Source organism: Patella vulgata, chromosome 2 (assembly GCF_932274485.2).
Source record: "Patella vulgata chromosome 2, xgPatVulg1.2, whole genome shotgun sequence".
Classification (NCBI taxonomy): Eukaryota; Metazoa; Mollusca; class Gastropoda; family Patellidae; genus Patella; species Patella vulgata.
In genome coordinates, this window is record NC_065880.2 from 74,799,950 (window position 1) to 74,827,568 (window position 27,619).

At 35.8% G+C, this 27,619-nt stretch overlaps 3 protein-coding genes across 7 annotated transcripts in view; 1 reads left to right on the forward strand and 2 right to left on the reverse strand.

The window, feature by feature from the left end:
• LOC126811422 (3-oxoacyl-[acyl-carrier-protein] reductase FabG) lies at nucleotides 1-6,696 on the reverse strand. The gene is made up of 9 exons (XM_050537028.2): nucleotides 6,552-6,696; nucleotides 5,454-5,587; nucleotides 3,883-3,975; nucleotides 3,118-3,203; nucleotides 2,435-2,528; nucleotides 1,765-1,834; nucleotides 1,256-1,292; nucleotides 910-973; nucleotides 1-589 (listed from the first exon to the last, which is right to left on the reverse strand). Exons 1-9 carry the CDS (start codon nucleotides 6,598-6,600, stop codon nucleotides 431-433), a joined length of 786 nt encoding a protein of 261 aa, XP_050392985.1. The 5' UTR covers nucleotides 6,601-6,696; the 3' UTR covers nucleotides 1-430.
• LOC126811420 (3-oxoacyl-[acyl-carrier-protein] reductase FabG) lies at nucleotides 6,634-22,930 on the forward strand. 3 transcript variants are annotated; one of them, XM_050537026.2, is made up of 10 exons: nucleotides 6,634-6,664; nucleotides 12,816-12,923; nucleotides 14,795-14,928; nucleotides 16,032-16,124; nucleotides 17,116-17,201; nucleotides 19,150-19,243; nucleotides 19,986-20,055; nucleotides 20,247-20,283; nucleotides 21,083-21,146; nucleotides 21,317-22,930. In XM_050537026.2, the coding sequence occupies exons 2-10, from the start codon at nucleotides 12,866-12,868 to the stop codon at nucleotides 21,473-21,475; spliced, it is 795 nt and encodes a 264-aa protein (XP_050392983.2). In that variant the 5' UTR covers nucleotides 6,634-6,664; nucleotides 12,816-12,865; the 3' UTR covers nucleotides 21,476-22,930. The 3 variants fall into 3 exon arrangements, with proteins under 3 accessions (XP_050392983.2, XP_050392984.2, XP_050392982.2); XM_050537027.2 differs by lacking the exon at nucleotides 6,634-6,664 and adding an exon at nucleotides 7,294-7,314; XM_050537025.2 differs by lacking the exon at nucleotides 6,634-6,664 and adding an exon at nucleotides 7,437-7,485.
• Nucleotides 22,875-27,619, reverse strand: part of LOC126811409 (uncharacterized) — a 12,199-nt gene continuing 7,454 nt past the window's right edge. For all 3 annotated transcript variants that reach the window (XM_050537002.2, XM_050537003.2, XM_056098552.1), the window contains 5 exons: nucleotides 26,996-27,611; nucleotides 25,960-26,170; nucleotides 25,251-25,324; nucleotides 24,135-24,251; nucleotides 22,875-23,233 (listed from right to left, as the gene is read on the reverse strand). In XM_050537002.2, coding sequence (XP_050392959.2) covers nucleotides 23,031-23,233; nucleotides 24,135-24,251; nucleotides 25,251-25,324; nucleotides 25,960-26,170; nucleotides 26,996-27,611 — 1,221 coding nt within the window. In that variant the 3' untranslated portion in view covers nucleotides 22,875-23,030. The remainder of the gene's footprint in view (nucleotides 23,234-24,134; nucleotides 24,252-25,250; nucleotides 25,325-25,959; nucleotides 26,171-26,995; nucleotides 27,612-27,619) is intronic.

The window sequence follows — 27,619 nt, forward strand, 5'->3', positions numbered from 1 at the left end:
CATATTATGTATATATATATATTTATCATTTACACATTTTTCTTATACACAATCAGTCTTCTCAATCGCTTAAAATCAATTTAGCACCAAAGTCACAATTAGCATAATTAAACATAGATTTTTATTTTGTGTACCGGTAAACATATATTTAACTGATCGAACAACTTGTATTATTATTATTACAACATATTTATAGTGCAGCCTTTCATATCACATGTTCAGGGGCACTTCACAAAGTGACAATATTAGAATAAGAATCAGATGTAGGATATAAATTGTACTTATGTGTCCCTACCCTTTGCTTACTGTACAAAGCACAAAATCAATTTATTCAAGTTTTTCTTAGCCCTAATAATGTAAATGAATTGGTCGAATTGGTTAAAAATGCTTTTAATTTGACTAAAATCATAAATTGTAAAATTATGTTTAACTATCGAGGACACATGGCATGTCTTCCACCATCCACAGGTAATTGTGTTCCGGTAATAAATGAAGCATCATCAGAAGCTAAGAATGCAATAGCTTGTGCCACTTCATTAGGTTCACCAGGTCGACCTAAAGCATGGGTATCTTTTGTTCTCTCTAAAAACTGAAATGATAATAACAAGACTGATTTTAATATTTTAACACAAAACAACATTTAAAATGGGTAACATTATAGTATATAAGACCCTTGAAATCATAGGGAAGAGAAGGAAAGCAGACATCAGTTGCTGGATTTTACTGCGGAGACATCTAACTATGGAGTAAGCTAGCCTTGTAGTATATGCCCTAGAAGTATTGTTAGAGTACTGTATATATTTACATGTATATTATATGTTATTTTTCCTGATGTAAATAAACATTATATCTAATATATGTTATAAACTGAGTGATAGTTTTAATTTCTTAGTAACAGTCTATTTTTACCTTGGCATAAGCTGCATCATCTAATCCTCCACGTTTTTGTAAGTTGGTTAGAACTACTCCTGGGCTGAAAGAGAGGGAGAAATGAGGTTTAACATCCACTCGACACAAACCAGGTCATTTTGGGTCTAACATACGGTTTAATTTTATTTCAATAATTGGCTTGCGTGTAGGGGTCTTTAGAAGTGGAAGTAAACCAGAGGACCCGGAGAAAACACACTGTTTAAAATCAAGTGAGTTAATAGTAGATTAATGTGTATTCAGTGAGTAATAGTTTAAAATCAACTCAATCTAGTTAGACTAAGAACTTGAGTGTAGTGCTATAACCATGAAAATATTGTCTACTTACTTTACACTGTTTACCCTGACAGATTTTGGTGCCAACTCTGAAACATTAAAAGCACAAACAATATAAACTGACAACTGCACAAATAATAAAACTGATCTCCTCTTTAGAGTCACATATTGTCATCACAACCACACAAATAATATAAACGAATCTCCACTTTAAAGCTGCTGATCGAAAATATTTTGGAATTTGAATATGTAATATTTAAGATCATCAGTCTAAAAGGGTTCAATTCCATTCAGTATTTACAAAGTTATGGTGAATGTAAAATTTCCCTACAGTCGATATCAACAAGCTATCACCACATATTTAGTGTTCAGTAAATTCTTTTGATTGGCCTCTTTTCAGCCTAATTGAGATTATCTATTTCCTCCGCATACCCATTTATATGAGTATAAATTGTAAAATAATTTTTAACATTAATTCCATGTTTTACAGGGCAGTGTATCAGAATTTGGGGAAGTATTGTCTGAGAACTAGAATATCTTTTTTTATATGGCCTAACTTACCTAATGCAATACACCTGGTGAACTGATCTATAGCACTTTTAGACATATTGTACGATAAAACACCTGGAAACTAAAAATAAACACAATATTTTATAAACAAGTACTTGTAGTTTATGGATTAACATACCAGAAAAATTGATACCACTTGTTAACAGAGAGAGAAATGGGGTTTAACATCCACTCGATACAATTTAGGCCATTTCATGACTAACATATGGTGTAATATAATTAAAATTTGCTTGTGTGTAGGAGTGTTTAGCAGTGGGAGAAAACCAAAATGAAATAAAATGGGGTTTAATGTCCTACTGTTCTGCAGGAAACCTAAAAAACAGACCTTGAACAAAAGCAATTGTGTTAGACCATCAACAGATAAAATGAAATAAAATGGGGTTTAATGTCCTACTGTTCAGCCCCAACTGACCTAATGAAGACAGGCATAAGTCTTACAGTGTGCTAGGAGGGAAAATTTTGCCCGGACAACAGCACTAAGGCCCACTCTTGTATTAAATTCCAACTGCCAAGGGATCTTTTACGTGCATGCCAATGTGTCCACAGGACCTCAATTTTTCATCCCATCCGATTGCCTAGACAGCTGTCCTTTTCATTCTTTGATCGGATGTCCCCCTCGCTCTGTGCACCACTGTTTATAAAATGAGATTAAATATCTTACTGATCTTATTCCATTAACACTTGATACATTGACAATGTTTCCCTTCTCAGCAATAAGATGTGGCACTGCTAACATTGTCAGATAATATATCGATCTAAAAAATAATCAAATGAATATATTGATCTAAAAATAATCAAATGAATATATAACAAAGCGTTTGATTAATCAAATATTGATTATGTAAGATAAATAAATTATTTTATGAGAAAATAAGGCACTATGTAATTTAATGAGGCAGAGCATTCCCCAGCAATAATAACAATATCAGAACTAGGTGAAGAAGTCAATCCAATACGGTAATGTACAAAGGTTTGTAATTAATTCTAGGACTACATATTTTTGCGTAGCTCTATACTAACTATTCCAGAAGTGAGTATATTATGCAAGTACGTATGGATAGACGGACGTGGGCAACGACAATAATCAATATGTGACTACATTAATATATAGACTAGCTGTCGAGCCATTGGAAGATTTGTTATGGGAGTTTCATGAAACCAGAAGTAGCATAGCCACCAGGAACTCTCTGACTCACGCTGCCCTGATACCCTAAAGTTTAGCCTCAGGGCAGGCCTAATGAAGCTGCCAAATCCCAGAAAGATGAACAAACAAGCAGACAGGGGAATGTCATGAGTTCAATGTGATCATAAGTATTTTACAACCTATGAATAACAAAGACTTACCTGACATTAATATTAAACATTCTATCATATTGTTCTAGTGATGTATTCTCTATACTACCAAGTTCTATTATACCAGCACAGTTTACCTATCAATAGACATTAGTAATCAATTCACCTATCAATAGACATTAGAAATCAATTCACCTATCAATACACATTAGTAATCAATTCTCCTATCAATACACATCAGTAATCAATTCACCTATTAATACACATGGTGGGTGGTCATAAAGGTCAGAATTCAACTTAATATGTGCATTGGTACTAACTTCTTTCAATCCCAGTGTTGGTTGAGAAAACAGGGAGTTATGTTGATATGTCCATAGGTACTAACATGCTTCAAGCTTCTGTGGATTTTACAGCGTAGTTTACCTTTGTCAGTGGTGCAGAAAGAGGGCTGGGCAAAGGAACAGTGTCTCGTCCTTCAGATGGTATATAAAATTGAGGTACCTTATATACGTTGATGGGCACGTAAAAGAACCCTTGACAGTTGGAATTCGAAATAATACTAGGTTTCCGGATGTTTTGCGGCTGTCCAAGCAAAATTCCCCTCATAGCACATTGCACTCGTTAAAGCAAATTTCATTGTATTGCTAACATGCTTCAAGACGGATAAAGAAAATATTGTCATATACATGTAGTTACTATTCATGTGAAAATATGATTATAAATGAATTCTGACTATTATAAAAACATTTTCCATGATATATATCAAACAATATAAACCTCCATGTATGATTAATAGACTTTATTAAACAAACTTACTAATATATTTAACTTCCCAAAATGTTTGATGGTTGATTCCAATACATTTTTGGTGTCATCCTCTTTAGCCAAGTCACCAACTATCAGAAAGGGCTAGACAAAAACAAATGCATGTTATCATAAGAACAACATTTAAATATGTTTCCAATCTGATTAAAACACAGATCCTATTTCGTTTTGTTTTTTGTAGTTCAAAATTTTTTTTTTTACTTGTTTTTACTAAACTAGGATCTGGAAGAGTTGTTATATTACCAGCGTTTTGGCTGAAATGAGGGATAAGCCAATGAAATGGTCTGTTAGAGCGACTTCTTGCAATGCAATGCACGGAACTGTGGGTAAACCACTAGAAATGTCAACGCTGATTGATTAATCAATGTCTGATGTCATAGGGTCAAAAGCCTTCGACGACCCCTGACACGACCTCTCAGTACAACTTGTCAGATCTTCATGTAGTGTAGGCCATCGAAAGTATAAAAAAAGAAACAAAATATAGATCTGTATTTTAAACAGATTGATATGTTTCAGAACTTGAAATTTAATTTGATTTATTGCATAATCTTGAATCCTGATTCTTGATGAGTTATGAACAATGAAATTAAACTAGTACTCCTGATAAGGGTCACATATATGCCATTTCCTTGATATGAAATTTGTGTCAAGTGTACTCAAGATATTATCAATTGGGGCATATCTTGATGGTTCCTTTTTCTTGCATTTATTTTTTTCTTAATAACCTATCAAAAATACACACTTGGTCTATTCGAAATGAACTACAAAACAAATCTATCAATCATTTCCTCATATGTATAGAGCTATCAAGGCTTTGAAATTGAATTGTAATTCTCAAAATGGGGGGTGTAGCATATTCTATGGCATTAAAAAGACTATATTTTGTTACACACTAAACACTATTTATGGTTAACAATTGCTGGTTTATTAACTTTAACATGCAATGTTTTGACGATGATACTCTCATCTTTATCAAGCAGATGTTAGTCATTCTTCTTCCACATTTCTTTCTATCTTAAAGGCTGAACAAAATATATATATTCTGGTTGTAATCAAAATGCTTTGAAAATGTATTGCACCTCCCAAAATGCAAACTAATCTGCAGTAAATATTCACTTGGCCACCAATATCAATGATAGGGAATACATCAGGGTGAGTTTAGAAGCTCTAAATATGAGTTTTTTGTACTTTGCAAATTAAATCAAGAAGTATATCTGGATAAAAAAATATTTCCTATTTAATGTGAATGGGTACATAAAATTGTATGTGTCGATGTAAAATGAGTTAAAGTTGTCAATTCTGCAGGGACTAGTTTGTATTACTACGTCCGATGTAAACAACGCATGACGCTTTATCGACAGATTCGACATAATATGATGTAACGTCACACGTAAAACTTTACTGGGCGGAACCTTAAAAGTCAGTGATCTTGTAAAGGGGTTAAAGCAGGCTTTTGAATTACCGTGATGAAACAGTTTGCTAAAAAATGAAGGAGTATCATATCCTGTTGTATGAAAAATGTTATGTGAAACACATCTAGAATTTATGGAAGTCTTGCAAACCTTGTTCTTTCCTGATTTTTCACATTCATTTCCAATCTCTTTTAAATTATTTTCTTTACGCCCTGTAATGGCAACTTGAGCTCCAAGTTTTGAGAATAAAACTGCTGTAGCTGCACCAATACCAGAACTAGCACCTGATATAGCAAAACAATTCAATCAATTATTGATTTCTGAAATTATGTCGTGTAGTATTTTAGTGAGGGAGCCATGGGGGCTCAGTGAGTAAGGCACAGTTGGCTCATAACTTGGAGGTTCCCATCTTCAATAGAAGGCTTAATCTTACTTGAACTCCGTACATCTTATCAATATACATGTTGGTGTGCACGCAACAGAACACTTGACAGTTGGAATTACAAATAAAAGTAGACCGCAGTGTCATTGTCCTGCCAAAATTTCTCCTCATAGCACACTGCGCATCGTGTTTATTAGCCGTGATGGAGCAGAAAAGTAGGACGTTTAAACCCATTTCATTTCATTTTGTATCTTATTGAGATTTGCTTGGAGTTTACTGTTTGTCTATATACCACATGGGAATCTATTTAATTGTGATCCTCAATACATATTTTAGAATAATATAAATCATTAGGAAAGACAGGGGCGAGAAGAAAGAGAGAATGAAAAGAGAATAAGAAATGAAATGAAATGAAATGGGGTTTAACGTCCTACTGTTCTGCTCCTAACCTGGGCTAATGAAGACGGGCATACGCCATAGAGTGTGCTATAAGATCTGTGTGTTGGGTGCTCACTACCCTACTGTTCACCCTTTTATCAAATTAGTAATGTAGTGCCTGGATGTCAGTGACTATAATAATTGGAGATAAGTATCTAATCTACCACAAATTGTAATCACCAAAGTAAACTTATAGTTTTTTTGAAAGGTCAGATAACACCAGCAGGTAGACCTATCTATATTGTATTATCTGCAGATAGTAGTACTAAAGGGCAGTTAACTCCCCTTGGGTTCGGTAAATCTTAACATAAGTGACGATTCTTATAAGAAGTCGGCGTTTTACGCAGAAATATATGACCATTCTAGCATAATTGTGCACACATTTACAATAATTTCCCAAATTAGATTGACATCTAGCTCATACTCACCAGTAACAAGAGCAACTTTGCCCGACAAATTGCACAGAGATCCTGCCATGTTGATCGACCTTGACCGCTAAGCAAAGGTTGTCCAGTCTCAAATTAAAAGCAAACCAAGAGAGGTATGCCCGCGGACTGTAAATTTAAAATAGTCTCTGTTTTTTTTAATGATCTCTTGAACATATTTCATTGAGTTGATCATATTTTTCTCATGCATAAAAATGAAACATATACTGGCTTCAAAGTGAATTTTTATATAGACCATGAAATAAATATAAATGTCAGATTACAACCAATTAAGATAAGATAAGATAAGATTTTATTGCATCGAAACATCCATTTAGGACAGCATACACTATAAACGTGTACATAAAAATTATAACGATATGACAATTATTACACAAGACACACAATATTGCATCGGAACCTCCCTTGAGGACAACATACAATATACAAAATATACAGGTGCAAAAAAATGGACGGATACACAAATATGGACGGACATAAATTTAGAGCACTCATAAATAAACAGTATGAAACCTGCATATGGAACAAAATGTACAAAGTATTAAATCACATAACTCGACAGTATAAGACCCACATACAGGGTACATAATATATCAAAATACAAAACAAAGCGTGCGCACATAAAAGAAAATAAAATATCATGCATATTTAACAGATGTCTCTCCTAAGAAAAGAGAAGTAGACAAAGGCTGCGACACTTGTGGCTATAATACTCGGTGGGTCGAATAGGTTTTCAAATGAAAAGGTTAGACCAGTATTGTCAAGAGTTTGATATATATATTGTTTTCTTAAATCTTCATAATTTTGGCATTCCATAAGAAAATGTTTTTCAGATTCAATTTTGCCTGCATTGCATTTTTTACAGAAACGATCCTGGTGGTATCTTAAGATATCTACCCCTTTCAATGGCAAGATGGTGAGTACTTAATCGTAGGGTAGACATCGCAATTTTGAACTTCTTATTATTAACAACCTCTAGATATTTTGGAGTGTTATTGAATTTCTTTTTGAATAATCCGAAGGTTCTGAGTTTATGGTTCGGCCCGCAAGATTCAGCAAGGAGATCGTTAAACTTACTTTCTATTGAACTTTTAATATTCTGTCTCGAAATTGTTGTTGGAGGAATGTCATATTTTTTGAAGATATTTTGGATAGCCGCATACCAGGAGAGTTTTGGGTTTGATTGCGAAATTTTTATGTCTTCCTGGTATGCAGAATTCAGTAATGAGTTACTTAAGTTATTGCTATTTTCGTTTAGTCTTTTATAGTACATAGCCATTCTTTGAAATATATCGATATTAACAGGAAAAATTCCTAATTCGGCCAAGCAGCCTATATTTGATGATTATAATGGCTGTGTAAGAATAGATTTACATATTTTAATGGTCATTTTATTCGTATTTATTTTATCCCAATTTTCTATCTCAAAGTTCTTACTGAACACTAAATTATCCCCCCAAACCTCTGAACCATATAAAGCTATTTGTTTCACGACTGATTCATAAAGTTTTATCAGAACATGTGTTGGAAGTCGATTAGATGTACAGACTTTATGTCTTAAGCCAAAACAGGCTCTCCTAGCCTTCTTTTCCAAATTCACAATAGCTGATTTAAAAGATCCGTTATCATTTATGAAAATGCCTAGGTAAAGATAAGATTTTACAATATCTAAATTGACGTGGCCAAAGACAAATTTTTTTGTTGTTTTTTTCTTATTGTTTTTAAAGATCATAACTTTGCTTTATCTTTATTGAGGTCAAGTTTCCAGTCATCACAGAAACGTTTTAGATTATCAAGGTTGTTCTGTAATCCTATTTCGGTAGCTGACATCAGCACAAGATCGTCAGCAAAGAGCAGATGGGATAGACCAGTAGTATTTAATATAGGATAATTATCACTGTCTGTAAAATTGTCTAAGTATTGGTTTAAATCATTGATGTAAATATTAAAAAATGTAGGACTTAAAACACATCCTTGCTTAACTCCCATGGTAGAATCAATATTATTTGAAATGGAGTCGTTGTGTTTTACCACATAGGATGTATTTTTATACATAGATTTAATCAATTCAAATACTTTCCCATTAATGTCATGTTTCAATAATTTAAGAAGGAGACCTTTGCGCCAAACTGAATCAAATGCTTTTGAGAAATCGACAAAGCATAAATATAGAGGTTTCTTAAGTTTCTTGTATTTGTTGATTAAAGTCTTAAGAATGAAAACATTATCCACCGTCCTACGGCCCGCTCGGAATCCGCTTTGTGCTTGGTCAAAAAGGTTATTATATTCAATATATTTAGATATACGGTTATTTAAAATGGATAAAAAGCATTTACTCAAGCAGCTGGCTAGCACAATTCCGCGATAGTTACAAGCATCCTCTATGCTCCCCTTCTTATGTATTGAACGATTCGCGCCACTGTTCGGGAAAGCTCCCAGATTCAAGAATTAGATTGAAGAATTTTATATACACATCAATCATGTACTCACATGATGCAAGAAGCATCTCATTTAGTATTAAGTCGGGCCCACTAGACTTATTCCTCTTTAGTCCCATAAAAGCTTTTCGAACTTCAATTGCAGTTATCTTTGAGTTTATTTCCTTATTAGTTTTGTTTGATTCTAGAAGTAAATTGATAGCATCATCTGTTTCTTCACATTGTTTGTTTGACATGGTTTTATCTTCGAATAGAGTTTTAAAGTGTCTTTCCCAACTATCAATGGATATGCCCTCATTCTTATCATCCCTGGGGTTTTCTTTAATTAACGAGTTTATTAGTTTCCAGTATTCTTTCGGGTTTTGACTCTGAATTTCATTAAGTTTTTCTAAAATACTATTTTTGGCTTGGCGACTTTTAAATTTGGTAATTCTCTTGTACAGTTTTTTCCTACTATAGTAAATCTTTCTTAATATATTGTCAGTTGGGTTATCAGTTAGTTTAATTTGTGCGGTCATCATATCATGTCTTAATCGTTCGCAATCACGGTCAAACCATTTATTTTTTTTTCGCCGTTTCTTTATGGTTACTAATTTAACACAGGCCCTACTGGCATTAATAAGAATATTATTGATATTGGAGGTTGCCAGCTGTATGTCATCTTGATTAGGTTTTAGATCCGTCACCATGAATTGGTTAATAGATGTACAGGAGTTTGGTTTATGTAGCTCAATCAAGAAGGCTTGATCTGTGAGTTTTCCTGCCAGACAAATTTTTTAACTAACTTCTTTTTCCCTATTATATAATCTTGCTTTTTGGGAGAAATAGGTTTATTCACTTTCGGTTTAACCTCGGTTGGACGGATATTATTAGTTTTAATTTTGCACGAAACAAAACAGTGGTCAGACAAATATGTTAGTGGCGATACCTGCATACTTGAAATTTGGTCGAAGTTCGATACGCCAGTTAGAATGTAATCAACCGCACTACACCCGTTGTAGTTTACGCAAGTGTATGCTCCAAGTAAATCCCCGACGCACCTGCCATTTAAAATACACGTGTTAGTACTATTGCATAAATTGATCAGATGTCTACCCCATAGATTAGTTTTTTTGTCATTGTTATTTCTAATTTTGAGAAAATTGACGTTGGAGTTTTCGTTGATTATGTTTGGGTATGGTAGATTCAGGTTAGATGAATTACTGTCAGAAAACACAATGTCTTCAACATTATATGTACGGGCATTGAAATCTCCCCCAAGAAGGGTATCACCAAGAACTTGGTATTTTGAGATATCTTGCTCAAGAATGTCAAATGGGTTGTAGTTTTTACTCAGCCATATTTTGGAATTTTGGGGAGGAATGTACACAGTTGCTATGTAAAGATCCTTTGGTAAATTTGCAATATCTTTTGGTACTTTAATCCAGATAATGTCCCCATCTTTTTGGTCTAGTAATTGGATTTTGTTTTTAAGATAGGTTTTAACAAAAATAGCACAGCCCCCCCTTGAAACTGTTGACCCTATCCCTGTTATTTTCCTACTAAAGGTTAGACCTGAATATCCTTTGAAAGCACTATCGAAAACTCCAACATCAGTTTGTTCAAAGTTGGTCCATGTTTCTACAAAACATACTATGTCTAAATTTTTTATCATTTGAAATAGATCATTATGCGTTTTGTCATTATTTAACTTCGACAAGAGGCCATTGATGTTCCAGAACCCTACACTTAACACCATGACTAGTTCATTCAACAATAATAATAAAGACAAATAATAATGATAAACTGGCATGCACTTACATGTAGTAACAGAATGTAAATCTAAAAACTCACTACTTCTAATACAGCAGAGGCTAAGTCATGTGACAAGACAATTAACAAAATGGGCTATAATAATACAAGCAATGCCCAGTATAGATTAGACCAATAGCTTGGCAACACTTCAGATTAAGGATAAAAAAAGTAGAACAAAAACAAACAAAAATTCACATATAAACAAGGAAATGTATATAACTTATGGTGAGTGATATGGTGCGAAAACAAATCAAAATCTGTTTGGACATGCAAAGTGCCAACAAGTTTATGTATAATAAACACTGGGAACTATAATACCTATAGATAACTAAATGGAAGAGAAATGGGGAATAAAAGACTAAGCATATGAGTAAGGGGAGGGATGTGTTCGCAATAGATCTAGATCTAATGGCATTTGACTCCTGTTAGAGATATCTACAAGCTTATATTATGTGGTAATATAATTATTATAATAAACAAACAATGGGAACAATAATCACAATAGATTGTGGGAGTGAATGGGCTAAGCAAAGGCGTGAGGGAAGGGAAGCGATTCAAAGCTGCAGAATAGGAAAACTTATAAGCTTATATTATGCGCATAGAAATGGCCGGATCATTTACAAGCTGTAGCATAAAGGTTAGGGTGAGAATATCACAGTAAATAAATATATGTTCAACAGAAGACATAGTTTTTTTAAAAAATAAAATAAAATTGTACATTAGAATGCAGTATAGGTACATGTATTGTGTAACCCTGGTTGTGGGCTATGCAGAAGAGAGGTTTGAGCAGAGAGTAAGATTCTATAAATGCACACATGTATAATTAGATAAAACTATTGCTTTAAATATAAAGTGCTCAATTTTGTGTTTGTACAATACATGGGAGATAACTCTATTCCTAGGCGATTCAAATTCATAATACAATGGAAATTATTTTAGAGCCACACTGGTGGTTATCTTGTATTTCTTCATGCAGATTCAAGGCTAAATAAAAATCTTTGAAATAATGTAATGACTAATATAGCATGCATTGGTACTGTACATGTAGTTTACTGTATAAGCGTACTACATGTACTTTCAATAAATAATAATGCAATGATTAAGAATAGGGTGCAGTTGAGCGATGGGTTTTCCAGCACTTTTGGACTTTGTTTCTTCTTCCTGTAATGTCTACATGCAACCTGAGATACAAGCAAAAATTATTAGCACTACAAAACATGAATTTACACAAGCACTGCTGATTGGATCACAGAAATAAATCACAATAAACTAGACACTGTTTGAGGTGTATTCACTTTTCTACATGTATCATCAATTAGTTTGACACATATCACTTTTCTGGTTGTACCAGTTCGGTATTACAGATCTTGCACTTTCTAAATTCTTGCTAGAAGGAGGGCCATTTCTACTTGGATTCTGACGGAATAAGTTTCTATATGGCGGTGGCGAATAATACCCAGCATTTGGGGCTGGAGGACACACAGTATGTTTGACAACACTCCCAACTCTAGCTGAAACTAAATAAATCCATTTGTATGGAAATATAGACTTCTATATTTATATACATACTATATTTCAAACACGGCATATAACATTATCAAGTAAAAAGGGTGGTTGGGTGGTCTAGAACGTGTGCTCATGAAATCATAAGGTCTGACATTGAGTCAAGTGGCGTAGTTTGGATCCCCCGCTTGTACCGTACATGACAAGGAGTAGGGTCGCCTGTCCAAGCTTGTGCGTTTTCTCATGGTTCTCCTGTTTCCTCCCACTGCTAAAGACCCATACGCGCAAGTGGATTATTTAACATAAGATGTTAGTCCCAAAATGACCAAATTTGTGTCGAGTGGGTATTAAAACCCATTTCTTTCTCTCTCGCTTTATTAAGTAAAAAATTAGCCCGTTCCACATATCACCACAGATCAAGTTCTTACTTTTCAAAGCATATTAATAATGATAGCTTTTATAAACAGCTTGGATGATTGACTTTGGCCTCTAATTATCATTAACTTTTAAGGTTGCATGGTTACTTCAAGTTATTGGCATTAATACTGAAGAAGCTTTGTTATGGCTAGCAACACATCTGTTATTTCGAGATTAGATGGAAAAGTTGCCCTGATCACAGGTATGTTATTAAGAATTAACCCATTGATCAAAAAAAAAAAAAAGAAAAGAAATCTGGCCAGGTTGGGGCTTGGGGTGAGGAATTTCTTGATGATTTATTGAACATTTTTTGCAGTGAACCCCAAGGTTGTAATGGAGCATCCACAATATGAATGGTGCACAAATGTAGGATGTTAAACCCCATTTCATTAATTCAGAGTTTTACCAGCCGGTCATTTCTTCAAATTAGTTTAAATAGAAATGTAACCATAAAAGCTATAAATTTTACCTTGCTGTTTGTATTCAAACGTATTCTCCAGTACCTTAATTTTATTGCCGTTCAAAGTACAAATATTACACAGGAAGACCAACAAACTTGTTGCACCAATTACACCAACTCCACTTATAATAAAACTAATTTCTCGCTTATAACAACTTTTTTGCTTGTGTTACAGAGGAGGATTATTTCTAAATACATATTTAAAATTTATGGAAACCTTGTTGAAAATCATTGGTCAGTCTCTTTAACATACCAATAAAAAGATGAATCCCATCATAGTTAGAATTGGGATTTCATAGTAGCTCAGTGGGTACGACATTGGCTCGCTAGCCTGGAGGTCAGGTATTTGATCCCTGCGTTGGTCGAGATTCGGGAAAGTTCATCTGGATTTACCTGCTTGGTTCCTTGTCAGTGGTGCAGGACCGAGGGCCTGGCAAGGGGCGATGTATAGTCATTCTGATGTGATGAAAAAAAACCCCAAGGTCCCGTGCAGACATTGGTGTGCACGTAGAAGATCCCCTGGCAGTTGGAATTTGATATAAAAGTAGTCTGTAGCACTGCTGTCCTGTCAAAATTTCCTTCATAGCACACTGTATGGCGTATACCCATTTTCATTAGCCCAGTAGGAGCAGACAAGTAGGGTGTTCAACCACATTTCATTTATCTTTCATTTCATAATTAGATTTATGTATTATGTCCTTTTAAGGGTCTTTCAAAATTTGAATAATGTAGTAAGAGCTAGAAGCTTGCAAAATCCGAACAAAGAATGATTTATTTATGATATGAATTATTTTTTGAAATCCACGTCTTCTCTTCTGTTACTTCAGGTGCTAGTTTGAGAGCTGAGGTGGCTAAGTGACTAGGGTGCAGGGCTGCTGGCTCAATAACTCGACGGTCGCATCTTAGTTTTTGTCGGAGATAGTCCCTTTCGATTTACTAGTCTGGTTTCCTCTTCTCAGTGGTGTAGAACAGAGTGCCTGGCAATGAAGAGCTTCTAGGCGTAAAGGTACCCTTGACAGATAGAATTAAATTACCGTCCAGGCAAATTTCTCTAATAGCACACTGTGTGAAGTTGTTGGCGTACATGCTGGTTTGAGCGTAAAAACCTCTTGACAGTTTTTATTTGATATAAAATTAGGTCTCAGATTTCCCGGGGATCACGTGGCTAAGTGGGTAAGGCGCTGGCTCGCTAGCCTGGAGGTCGGGTGTTTGATCCCTGCATTGGCTGAGAAAGTTCATCTCGATTTTCCGGCGTGGTTTCCCCTTGTCAGTGATGCAGAACGGAGGGCCTGACAAGGACAGCTGCCTAGTCGTTCGGATGGGACGAAAAAACGAGGTCCCGTGTACACATTGGCGTGCACGTAAAAGATCCCTTGGCAGTTGGAATTCGATATAAGAGTAGGCCGTAGCGCCGCTGCCCGGGCAAAATTTCCCTCATAGCACACTGTATGGCGTATGCCCGTCTTCAATTAGCCCAGGTTAGGTGCAGAAGAGTAGGACGTTAAACCCAATTTCATTTCATTTCTCAGATTTCCCTCATAACACATTCTATGGTGTATGCCTGTCTTTATTAGCCAAAGTAGGACATTAAACTTCATTTCGTTTCATTCCAGGTGCTAGTTCAGGTATAGGTGCAGATACAGCAGTGCTTTTCGCGAAGCTTGGTGCCAAGTTGTCTTTAACTGGTAGAAACGAAGAAAACTTAAATAAGACTGGTTCAAAGTGTAAAGAGAATTCTGCAGAACAAGTAAATATATGATAATTATTAAAAGTATAAAAGTTTTAATATACCTGGTATTCAGAATTTAAGAATCCACAATGATTGGAAAGCATCCACATAACCTGACTATTTCTGTTGGCAGTAAAAATCTGCTGTGAGAACAGACTCAGCGGTGTTACAGTGGGTAAAAGGTGGGTTTAGTTTTTCTGGAATAAAAGTTGTACAGGCATTAGCTTTATTTTGCTGAGAGGGGGTACTGCTTTTCATTTGTCACCGGAGGTCGTTGTGTCATCAAATGACAACTAATCAGGGACCGTATTCATAAAAACTTTAACTAAACTATTTTAAGGATGCAGGATTTTCATTGGTTAAAGGTTAAAGGAAATAGGCATCAGGCAAAACAAATGAAAATGATTCCATCCCTCAAAATGAAGTGCCCGAAATCCAAGACCATTTACTGACCATTGGATGGGGTGATGCAATTCCAAATCTGAGTTCAGAGTTTCAGAAAATCACACAATTCTGATTTTGATTCAAGGTGTCTAGTTCTCAAACTCAAACTGCAGTTCCATCGGTTCTACTTGCCGATTGGGTGCTATCTGGTAAAGTTAGGTAGGTTCATTTTTCGGCGATTCCACCATAGTTTTCCGGCAAAGATGATACAGCCCCCTCAAGGAAAATCGACCTGTACACCTATATTAAAATCTTAGTGTATTATTTTATACCAGCACAGTGATGAGAAATGTGTAGTTAGACAGATTTCTATTTCTAATGAAGACAGACATATGCCATACAGTGTAGTATAAGGGAAAAATTTTCCAGGACAGTTGCGCTACGGACAACTTTTGTTTCAAGTTGCAACTGCCAAAGTGTTCTTGGGACCTCAGTTGTTTATACCATTCGAATAACTAGACTCTGTTCCTTGCCAGGATTTCAATCCTGCAACACTAACAAATATACCATGCTGTAAAATTATGAGGAATTTTTTCCGGCCAACACCATTGTCTAACCTGAGACCTCCGGATCCTGGTTGATAAGCCAGTGCCTTACTCTCTGAACCACCGTGACTCCCAATCCTGTTTATAAGAAAGTTTGACTTAAAGATTTATCATATGTTCATTTCTTTCCAGCCCTTATTGATACCAGCTGATCTTGTGAAAGAAGCTGATGTTAAAATTGTAGTTGAAAAAACAATAGAAAAGTATGGAAAGCTTGATATCTTGGTAAGATTTTGTTTTATGTGAACCAGTATTTGCTGATTCTGTGGAATCTAGGACTTGTGTAACTTATACATGATGACATACCCCTCTAACTTTTACTAGTATTGTGGGGTTGGGTGGCCGAATGGTTAACACGTGCACGATGGATCAGAAGGTCTGTCATTGAGTCAAGTGGCGTGGTTTCGATTCCCCACTTGTCCGGGACAAGGAGTTGGGTGGCCTGTCCAACCTCATGGGTTTTCTCTGGGTCCTTCGATTTCCTCCCACTGCTAAAGACACGTACGTGCAAATGAATTATTGAAATGAAATTGAACCATATGTTAGTCCCAAAATGACCTAGTTTGTGTCGAGTTGACATTAAACCCCATATCTCTCTTTCTCTTTTTACTAGTATTGCTCACAAGACAAATTATCTGATATTAGTTTCAAAATGACCAAAGTATTTTATTGGTGTATTTTATTCCTTTTCTTCCCTAATGTTTAGGGGATGGGGCAGGGAGCCATATACCTGTATCTATAGTTTTTTCTCTTGAAAAACCTTGTTAATTTAACTGTAAATGTTATTAACATGTGGGTTTTATACATTCCAGATCTGTTATCAATAGAAACAGATTTCATATGTGCACTTTGGAAGTGAACGTGAAAGATCATAACAGTATAACAGTAAACAATTAATTTACCTTAAATTACCAAATGACTTTGTTTAAAAGTTTTGCACAGATATTTTATTCAGGAAAAAAGGTACATTATGACTAATTACAGAAACCATTTAAAAAGAAAATGTACCTGCCTTAAAAATTGATGGGTACATTTCTGCACTGTTAACCCTTTGGAACTTGGGATATATTGAATGGTACGTCCCTGGACAAACCAAAACAGTCCGAATCTGAAGAAGAAACGTTACATAACCATCCAGGAATAAAGGTTCATTTTAGAGAATATATTTATACCCCTGATGTAAAACCCATATTGTATTAAAAATCTATAACTTCAGGTTAACAGTGCTGGTATAGTAGAAGTGGGTTCTATAGAGACTACTTCATTAGAACAGTATGATAAGGTCTTCAATGTTAATGTCAGGTAAGTACAGTCATGGACCTTATAATATGATATGTATTATAAGGTCCATGGTATAGTAACTACTTTTAGATCAGGAACTGGTGGTCCTCAAGCTCTACTCATCTTCTTCTCAGTGTTGTTGTTGTTCAAGGTGGCCCACTTCGTACAAAGCCTAAGTCCCTGTCCATTCAAGTAAACCCGATTTTATTTACTTGATTTAATACTTCACATCATTTTGGAATTACAAATCTATACACCATCTAACCAGGGCTCTATAAAAGTTGAGTGTGCCTGCGCACACACTTGAAAATGTGCCTGCAGGGTCATACTGAAACACAGGGATGTAGCCATGATTTGGTGAGTGGTGTATAAATATATCTGGCGAGCGGAGGGAGTCTAAAAAAATTTTGAGAGGGGAGCGTGGTCTTTTATGAAAATAAATCCTTCTTGGTGTATTTTCAGAGCATCTGCTGCCTTTTGTATTTGGTTCAGTGCAAATCAAATTTCCATTTATACACTGTATATTCAAATTTTACCAAATTCACTTAATTTTCATCAATGATACAGGGATCTAAAAACTTTTTGACACCACCCGACCAAGCATAAAATTGTCCCACCCCACTCTGTTTCTCTGGATAGTTGAGGACCTTTCGGTATTTGTTGTTTTGTTGGATTTTTTTTTCAAATATTACTTTATTACTTTGAGATTAAAAATTAAAACGATTCTTAAAACGGTGTTTGTGTTTTATTTGAGTACTGCAACGAATTATGACAACAGGTAGATATTGATAATTAAAACACGTTGTATTATTTGACTTGTTTGTAAAGTTGTTGTACGTGTCTCACGAATATTATTATTATTACGGTGGAATGAGAATCAGGTCAGGCAGAAACTGAGAAAGCTCTCATCGTCCTCCTAGTCCTACTCTCGTGGCGTAGCAAATCCACGGTCAACACAGGTAAGAAATAAAATAAGAAACATCATGAAAATTTGCAGGCACGTGTTGGACAATTACGACATTCAAACCTGTAACATTGGAGTGCCGTAAATTGGTCTGGGTGACCTATTTACGGCAAATAAACAAATATAAAGACCGTAGAATAATTGTAAAATGAATATACCTAGGCTTACACATCTTCTAAGTATAAATAAACAAAATACCAATACATCTTTCTTTAAACTAATTTGGGATGATAGGGTCTACTACGGCACACAAAAATAAATTATGCCGTGACAGACATGGTTTGCGTACATCGGCTTTTACCATGGCTTTGCCGTTTAATTGCCGTGGTAAATTTTGAGCGCCGAGTTTGTGTACAGAGAAGGACGAAGGGGTTTAAATATGACTGGGCGGCTTTCTTCGATTTTTTCTTTGTGCTGGGCGGCAAAAAATAGTGCCGGGCGCAGGCGCCGCCGGGGTGGCTACATCTTTAAAAATGTGCCTGCAAATTTTTTTTTTAAAGCAATTGTGCCTGCGCATGTGCGCGGAAATATCGATGCCTGCATCTAACTCATACGTAACTAGCGTACGAAAATTAAATGATTGCATCTAACTATGTTTTTGCTATTACGGATCTGGGGGGATGGGTGGCCAAATGGTTAACGCTTGCGCATTGCATCATAAGGTCTGTCATATAGTCAAGTGGTGTGATTTCAATTCTCAGGGTGTATGTTACAAGAAGTGCGGTCGCCTGTCCTATCTTGTGGGGTTACTCTGGGTCCTCCCTTTCCTCCCACTGCTAAAGACCCCAATGTGGAAGCGAATTAATGAAATAAAATTGAACCATATGTTAGTCCCAAAATGACCTAGTTTGTGTTGAGTGGAGTTAACCTCTCTCTGTCTGTCTCTCTCTCACACACAGATATAACTATGTGATGTGTTATTACATAATTCTAACTATGTTATGTGTTAATACAGATCTATGTGATGTGTTATTACAGATCAAACTATGTTATGTGTTATTACAGATCTATATACCATCTAACTATGTTATGTGTACCATATTTAACACAGAGTAAAGGAAATATTGTAAATGTTTCAAGTGTCAATGGTGTTAGATCAGTAAGTATATTATATTGTCAAACAAGAAATTAATGATTCATGTCCTGTACAGGGGTCAGCATCCATATGTGTATTGTAATTAATGTAAGCTCATGGGGTTTTTTTCTTTTCTGAAATCCTGATTGAGTGGCTTCCTTTTTTTATAAAATAGTTTATTTACATACAAAAAAAAAACATATGTAAGTATGAAACTATATTATGGTATATACTGTGCAATATAAAATTTACTATTCTAGCATATGCTAGATTTATTTATTGACCTAGCCCACTCTCTCTCTCTCTCTCCCCCATTGACCTAGTTTGTGGTTTGTGGCGACCCACTGGATGTTAAACTCAGTTTCTCTTTTGCTAGCATTAGTGGTTCAATGAGTAAGACGCTGACTCGCTAACCTGGAGGTCCCATGGTTGATCCTAGTGTCGTCCGAGAAAGTTCCCAGGGATTTTTCCAGCATGGTTCTCCCTTGTCAATGATGCAGGATGGAGAGCATGGCAAAATACAGTGTCTAGTTATTCAGATGAGATAAAAAAAACTGGTCCTGTGTATATTTCGACTTGTACGTAAAACAACCCATGACAGTTGGAATTCGAAATGAGAGTAGGTTGTTGTGCCCCTGTCTGGGGAAAACTTCTTTCATATCACACAGCATGACGTATGGGTGTCTTCATTATCTCCATTGGTGCTAAACCCCATTGTTACATGCTGAAACTTTCTAAGTTAACATGTTTGATGTTATAATTACAGTTTCCTGGTGTTTTGGCTTATTGTATGTCTAAAAGTGCTATAGATCAATTTACTCGATGTACAGCATTAGGTAAGATACGTATCAATGTATTTATATTCACAGGAGACAAATTTTCTGTTGGTGTAGCACAGTAGGATGTTAAACCCTATTTCATTTATTTCATTTATAATTTATGTACCGAAGAATTTTAAGAATAATGTGTTTGTATGCATGTATATATATATTCTCTTGTTATTTATTATTTATTTACATTATTTTAGAACTTGCAACAAAACAAGTGAGAGTTAACAGTGTCAAGTAAGTTAACAGTCCTATATGTTTTACCAAAAATATACCAGCATTTAAGTAATGATCAACCAACCCACAAATGACTGTCATATTAAAGGGGCATCCAAAATAAATGTATATTTTTGTACCAAATAAATCTATATATCTACAATACTCACATACAGATTGCATTAGTGTAATGGACAATGAATTAATCTGTCCCTTTTCCAAATTTTCAGCCAGGGGCCCCATGTAAGCTTAATATGGCCCTGCCCATGAGTTTTCTCTGGGTACTCCCACTGCTAAAGACCCCTATGCAAAAGAGAATTATTGAAATAACATTGTAACCTTATTTTAGTCTGGAAATGACCTAGTTCGTGTAGAGTGGACTTTAAACCCCATTTATCTCTCTCTTACTCCAACCCAGGAAAAAAATGGGTTGCCAATTAACAAAACATGCACCCACCAGAATCGAAGAAGTATTTGAATGAAGATTTTAATGACCATTTTAACAATTTCTGCAAGTTTTCCCCACATATAATGTTTTTCTTTTGTTGCTGGTTGGGGGGGGGGGGATTCACATGTGTGCCTTAGAGCATATGGTCTGTCATTTAGTTAAGTGGCATAGTTTTGATCCGTGGCATGCAAAATCTCATGAGTTTTCACCAGGTCCTTCAGCTACCTTTCACTGTATGCAAGCTAATTATTGAAATTTAATTGTACCATGTTTGTCCCAAAATGACATAGTTTGTGTCAAGGGGACGTTTAATCTTATTTCTCTCACACTCTCCTGATGTGATTGATTGCAAGTTTTACATATTTATTTTAGTCCTGGTGTAATTGAGACAGAAATCCATAAAAGAGGTGGGATGTCAGATGAAGCTTATGTTCAGGTAATTTTACAATGTAATACTATATCAACTCTCTATCAACAATTGGTTTTACATGGATGCTGTTTCGCTCGTATATGCCAGACATGTCTTACGCAAGTTGGCAAACAACTTAAATGGAATATGCCCAATCGGACATTTTTTATTATATTTTCTTTTTTATTTCATTTCAGTTTTTAGAGAGATGTAAGACAACTCATGCTTTAGGTCGACATGGTCAAGTTGAGGAAGTATCAAGTGTGATTGCATTTCTGGCATCAGATAGTGCCTCCTTTATTACAGGAACTTCAACACCAATAGATGGCGGCAGACATGCCATGTGTCCACGATAAAGTAACATCTGAGTATAGAATGAGGAGAGAAAAGTGCCTCAAACAAACTTTTCATTACTTACAGACATTACAAAATTGAAAACATACCCATCATGCTTATATTTATGATATTAATGGTTATTAAATTAATTTGGGATTTTAATACTATGCATGTAATCTTAAAGATACATTATGCAAGATTTAGATAAAGAACTAGCCATTCTTGCTATAATAGTTCGAAAGTAGATGATGTAAAATGAATAATTTGAAAATTTCATTCAAATTACTCTATTGCAAGCGAAGATATTAGCCTTTGAAGGTTCGACAGACGTGTGCAATAATTTCAACCACCGTGCTGGTTGATCGAAGCTAAGTCTCGGTCCTCCACATTTGACTAAATCAAAGTATCGCAGAACCATTCTAATCTATTTAATATCAGAGAAATCTGATGCCATCGAGAGTTGATTAAGACATAGATCAGTTAATTAATGTCTAATTAATACTTTAGAAAACATTTCAGGCCTAAAGAAAGACCTGCAATAGGCAGATTTAGCTCTTGCATAATACATGTTTAACAAGAAGTTTATTAAAAGTAAGCATGTTGTGGCATATTAAAGTCTTATTGAAGCCCAATAGAAATTCCTTGAAAAGTACAATACTGTGAAAGATGAATCTCCTATAGAAATATCAGTCCAAAACTGTTCTGTTAAGTATTTACAAAGATATTCGGCCATCCAACATCCCACTTATCAGAAAGCCTTCATTCATTTAAATTAACTATTACTATAGAAACACAACAGAATTTATATGGAAAACTATTATTGTTTTGTTAGAGATGTACCCAAAGGAACTATCAAAAAAGATTCGCTCACAAGAGCGAGACGGATCAACTCAATGCAGAAATCCACAAATGAGTGGAGTCTTAGCTTATTTATTCCAACAATGTGTCAAACGAGAACTATATCTGTAGTAAATTAGACCAATATAGCTATTTCCTTATTGGTACGACTGACAAGAAATCTCTCTGTCATAATGTTTCAAATTACCAGGGTAGAAATATAGTCTTGCCCCCTAAATAAAGAACACTCTGCAGATATTAAACATAACAGACCAAAATCCGTTGAAATACATTCTAATCTCGAAGGACACACTAATAGAAATGTTACATGCAAATAAATGAGCTTTTCAAGGCTGATCCTGATAGTGACAAAAATGTAATTGGAAGATATTTGAATCAAATGGATTCACACTTTAAGACTTTTCGAAATGGATGGCTCAATGATAAGATTAAGTAGCAATGGTTCCCTTTATATAGTATGAAATAATACAAAACTTTCATATATATTTTATTATTGTATTTTATTAACCAAGGTATATAGCTATTAAATGGTGAGTTATTGATATTTGTATTATTAATTGAAATTGTATTTTTGTGAGAAAAAAAAATACAATGTATGCATAAAAATGTTTTCATTAGATCTAGAGTTTTTATTTTGTTATAAAAAATCATTTAGTAATTTCTGTCTTGAGTAATATGACAATATGGTTTTATGAAGAGAAGTAACTGGGTGACTATTTAAGGTGTGGCAGGGACGTGAACTATGTTATGTATATGTCTCAAGTTGGTGATTTGGGAGAAGGTAACTGTTTGACTGTCAATGTTAATAGATGCAATTACATCTGCTTCTGAATCAGCGACTCTGAACACATGTTTAAGTTGACCGTTCAGTTGATCTAAGCCATTAACAACAGATCCACCATAATATTTTTCAAATATACCTAGAATGAAAATATCAGAACATTAATTCACCATTAACATTTTAAACATCATATACATCTCATGCTTCTCTTTACTCGTGTGGGGATCACGTGGCTAAGTGGGTAAGACGCTGGCTCGCTAGCCTGGAGGTTGGGTGTTCGATCCCTGCATTGGCCGAGAAAGTTCATCCAGATTTTCCGGCATGGTCCCCCCTTGTCAGTGATGCAGGACGGAGGGCCTGACACGGACAGCTGTCTAGTCCTTCGGATGACACGAAAAACCGAGGTCCTGTGTATACATTGGAATGCACTCTGTATGGCGTATGCCTGTCTTAATTAGCCCAGCATAGGAGCAGAACAGTAGGACGTTAAACCCCATTTCGTTTCATTTCATTTCTTTACTCATGTACCAAGGGTGCAAGAGTGTTCAAACCTGGGCTTCCACTTCAAAATTTTCACTGTCGGTCATTTTTGATAACACATGAAAACTTTGCAAAATAAATTCATATTTCATGTTTTTTATTCATGATACGGTATTGTGAATTCACGTGTCTATACCACTTTTTCAGCATGGTGTACACAAAAAAATAAATATGGGACTTTAAAAATGAAATATTAGTAAGGCTTATGATAATTGTTTATTGATTGATTTATTTATTGATTTCGATTCGACAGATCACCAAAGCTGCAGATATGGATATATAAAATAGAAATGTGCAATGGAATTGATAAAACAATTGATCACCAGGTGCTTGAGACATCTCCAGTTGTGATGGATGGGAATGTCATTTCTATGAATAAATACCCCATAGAGTTATTGGGAGACAGTGTTTCGCGGGAAAACAAAAGTGACAGAAGTGGGAATGTAATTTTATGAATTAGGGAAAATAAAAGTGATTTAAGTGTATACAACGTGTTTTACCTGGAGGAGTGACCTTCATTATTTGAGTGACGTTACCAGTTATAGGGTTTATCTCAACCAGACTATAACTAGGATATGTATCTGTAAATAATCCTGGTGATATAGCTAGTACCTGACCTGATAATAAAATAAAACACATATAACAGTAAATATACAGCTAGCACCTGACCTGATGATAAAATAAAACACATATAATAGTAAACATACAGCTAGCACCCGACCTGATGATAAAATAAAAAACATATAACAGTAAATATACAGCTAGCACCCGACCTAATGATAAAATAAAACACATATAACAGTAAATATACAGCTAGCACCCGACCTAATGATAAAATAAAACACATATAACAGTAAATATACAGCTAGCACCCGACCTGATGATAAAATAAAACACATATAACAGTAAATATACAGCTAATACCTGACCTGATGATAAAATAAAACACATATAACAGTAAATAGACCTGGTGAAAAAGGTTTAACCCCCTGCTTTTGTTTTTGCACCCACTGGGCTAATGAAGGCAGACACCCATCATCCCCTCGATCTGTTCTTCTTCTATTAGTGTTTAACGACCGCTTTCACCGATGGTGATATTTTAGACCGATTGTTTTATTTTACTATGTTCAGCGCAGGGGACTTTCCTGTGGGAGGAAACCGGAGTACCCAGAGTAAACCCACGAGGTTGAGAAGGCGCCCCTATCTCCAAGCCATATACTCTCACCCCAGGGATCGAAACACTAAAAAGGTGTGTGCTGCACTTGAAAAACACTAGTGTTTCGCATAAAGTTGTGCCGTCATTGTATATTCAGGTCCAGATATGCACCAGAAATAATCATTGCCATAGCGATTTTATAAAAATATCTTGCACGGGGAAATCTCCACCACAGCCCCCCCCCCCCTCCGCTCCACAACCCTGGGTAGACCCTCTGAAAATTCTGGCAACGGGCCTGGGCAGCATTTGTTCCCCAAAGTGGAGATGCAAACGTCAGTTTTAACGGCCACCGAAGGTTGCAGTGGCATCAGTTTACCGAATGGCCATTTCGGGTAGAATAATTTTACTGTGTATTGACTTCTATATGTTATTTTTAAATTATTGAATTTTAAATACATACCAGTTTTTTCATACACGTCGATAGACATAAACGTAAAACTCGAAACATCCAGTTCACGGAAACCTTGGAATCGTCTAGAAATAATAATAAAAACATATTTAATAGAATCACGGGAGACAGATACCTTCTTTTAAAAGATACATTCTCTAGTCGTTCGGATGGTACGAAAACTGTGGTCCCATTCGCCTTGCAGTGTGTTGTGACGGAAATTTTGGCCGGAGAGCGGCACTATGACCTATTCTTGTTTTGAATTCCAACTGCCATTGGTTCTTTTACGAGCACATCAGTGTGTACACGTTAATTCAGTTTCTGCCCCATCCGGACAACTAGACACTGACCCTTGCCAGGTCCTCCGTCCTGTAGCACTGACAAGGGTAACCACGCCGGAAAATCCTGAGGATTCTCGGCGAACATCGGGATAGTACCCATAACCCCCAGCGCCTTATTCACTGAGCCATCGCGGCTCCACATTTTCGGAACACGCTTATTTTATACACTAGTCAGTGAAATATTTGAATTTATGGCTTATATTAAATTTACTTGAGATTAAATGATGTTTTCAGCTGATTTGGCTCAAATATTAAAGATCTGGCAGTAAAAAATGGTGGTAATATCGACATAAATACATCCCATCAACACCAGAACACTTGCTAGTCCAAAGACTTCAAATTGGATTCATAAACAAAGGATATAGCAAAGAATTACTTACTCTGTGCTTGGAGAAACGTTAAATGTGTATATCCTCGCATTCAACGCATCGGCAGCGTTTTCATTTCCCATCAATATATGAAGTAAATGTTTGCCTCTGTTGTAAACTATAGATTGGTAATTGACGTAAAGGTTTTCAGTTGTTGGTGTTTTAGCCAGCATTTTCCAACCACCAGTGTGGTCGAGAATACCAACAACAAAGTAAAAGTTACCTAAATGTATAAACGAATTATTAAAAGAAAATGTAAGTATTTATCTTGAGAGAATGTATCAATAAATGCGGGCAAATTTCAAATTAAAATCTTCAAATTTCCATTATTTTAAACTTTCCTGATATCCTTTCCTTCCCGGCTTCTCGTATTTAGGGTAAAAATGAATTATTTAGACAATCAAGGGCATCCAAGCTTTAGAGAAAACAGGTAATACTCACAATTTGTTTTAACCCACATATTATGTCGTCCGTATAGTTATTCCGTACATTGTGAACCAACGATTAAATAAAACAATACCTCGATACAACAATAATGCATAAACCCCCCAGAATAAGGGGTTATTGATCTCTGGTTTATGTACAAGTACGTAAATGTTAGAGAATTCCCTGTACATGTACTAGTAATCAGCGTCGCGTTCTATAATGTGTTAAATTAGTCTGAACATGCCCATTATTGCATCCGCAACACCATATCTCAGGAGTTCGGATATTTTGGAAGTGGGGTGGGGCGGAGGGCTCACCTATGCTGAACACATGAGAGAACATTCGTGTTCAATAGTTGCAATATTGTACCCTCGTGTATCCTATTGGCTACCAGACATTTTATCAACTAGTTGTGTCGAACAGCTTGCATCCAGCTCCTTCGATGGAGACATATGAGTGAAACCTGTATTTTTACATGCCCGGGACTGTACAGCCAAGTGGACACTCCTGGCTGGCCCCCGGATTGCAAAATCTGTGTAGTTTGTATTGTCCGCGGGTTTGTCTTATCGGTTTGTTTTATTCGTGTATTGCGGTTCTCCTGCACTTAATATTAAAGACGTACCTGGTTTTGTAGACTCTTCCTGGAGGCTGAATGTCAAGTAATGTTCTGGGTACATGTAGGCTAAACCATTGATAGCCATTGTACCGTCTAGGGCTGGGATATGTTGTGTATTCAAGACACTTCCGTTTGACAAACCGATCTCTAGTAATTGTTTGGGAATAACATCGAGAGAACCAGCACCATGGAACATAAAAACAGTTGATTTCCCGACTGGATCTACACCAACAACGGTATCTGCAATATATTTGGTATCGCCAGCTTGGGAGTTGCCACCATCCAAACCAAAGTCCATTCTCTTAATGCTCGTTTTTTCTCCAGTCGTGGGATCTATTTGGACATAGGTGATTCTGGACGGATTGAAGGGATCATATGCTTCACCATAGAAAGATTCAGCTCCTTTGACATTTTTAGGATTATTTTTACGATGAGTTAATTGAACAGCTCCCTGAAGAGCCTTATCTTTTGAATCAGTGAGTGGAAACTTTAAGGGTGACGCATGTCCTGTGTTAGATGAAACATGTACGTCCGAACATTGGTAGAAAGTATCTTCCCCTGCTTTGTGGGCGTTGTATCTTACCCTAAGTACACAGTGATCACATGGAGTGTTTGGTATTGTCTGGAAAA

Bases quoted from the DNA above. Each gene is read 5' to 3' on its own strand.
- LOC126811422 (XM_050537028.2), bottom strand. From the start codon at position 6,600: ATGGCAGGATCTCTGTGCAATTTGTCGGGCAAAGTTGCTCTTGTTACT. The intron at 1,835-2,434 runs GTAAGATATTTA...GTTTATTTTTAG, and splicing joins GTGTTAATGGAATAAGATCA to TTTCCAGGTGTTTTATCGTA. The intron at 1,293-1,764 runs GTAAGTTAGGCC...TTAATGTTTCAG, and splicing joins CACCAGGTGTATTGCATTAG to AGTTGGCACCAAAATCTGTC.
- LOC126811420 (XM_050537026.2), top strand. From the start codon at position 12,866: ATGGCTAGCAACACATCTGTTATTTCGAGATTAGATGGAAAAGTTGCC. The intron at 16,125-17,115 runs GTAAGATTTTGT...CTATAACTTCAG, and splicing joins ATGGAAAGCTTGATATCTTG to GTTAACAGTGCTGGTATAGT. The intron at 20,056-20,246 runs GTAAGATACGTA...ACATTATTTTAG, and splicing joins TACTCGATGTACAGCATTAG to AACTTGCAACAAAACAAGTG.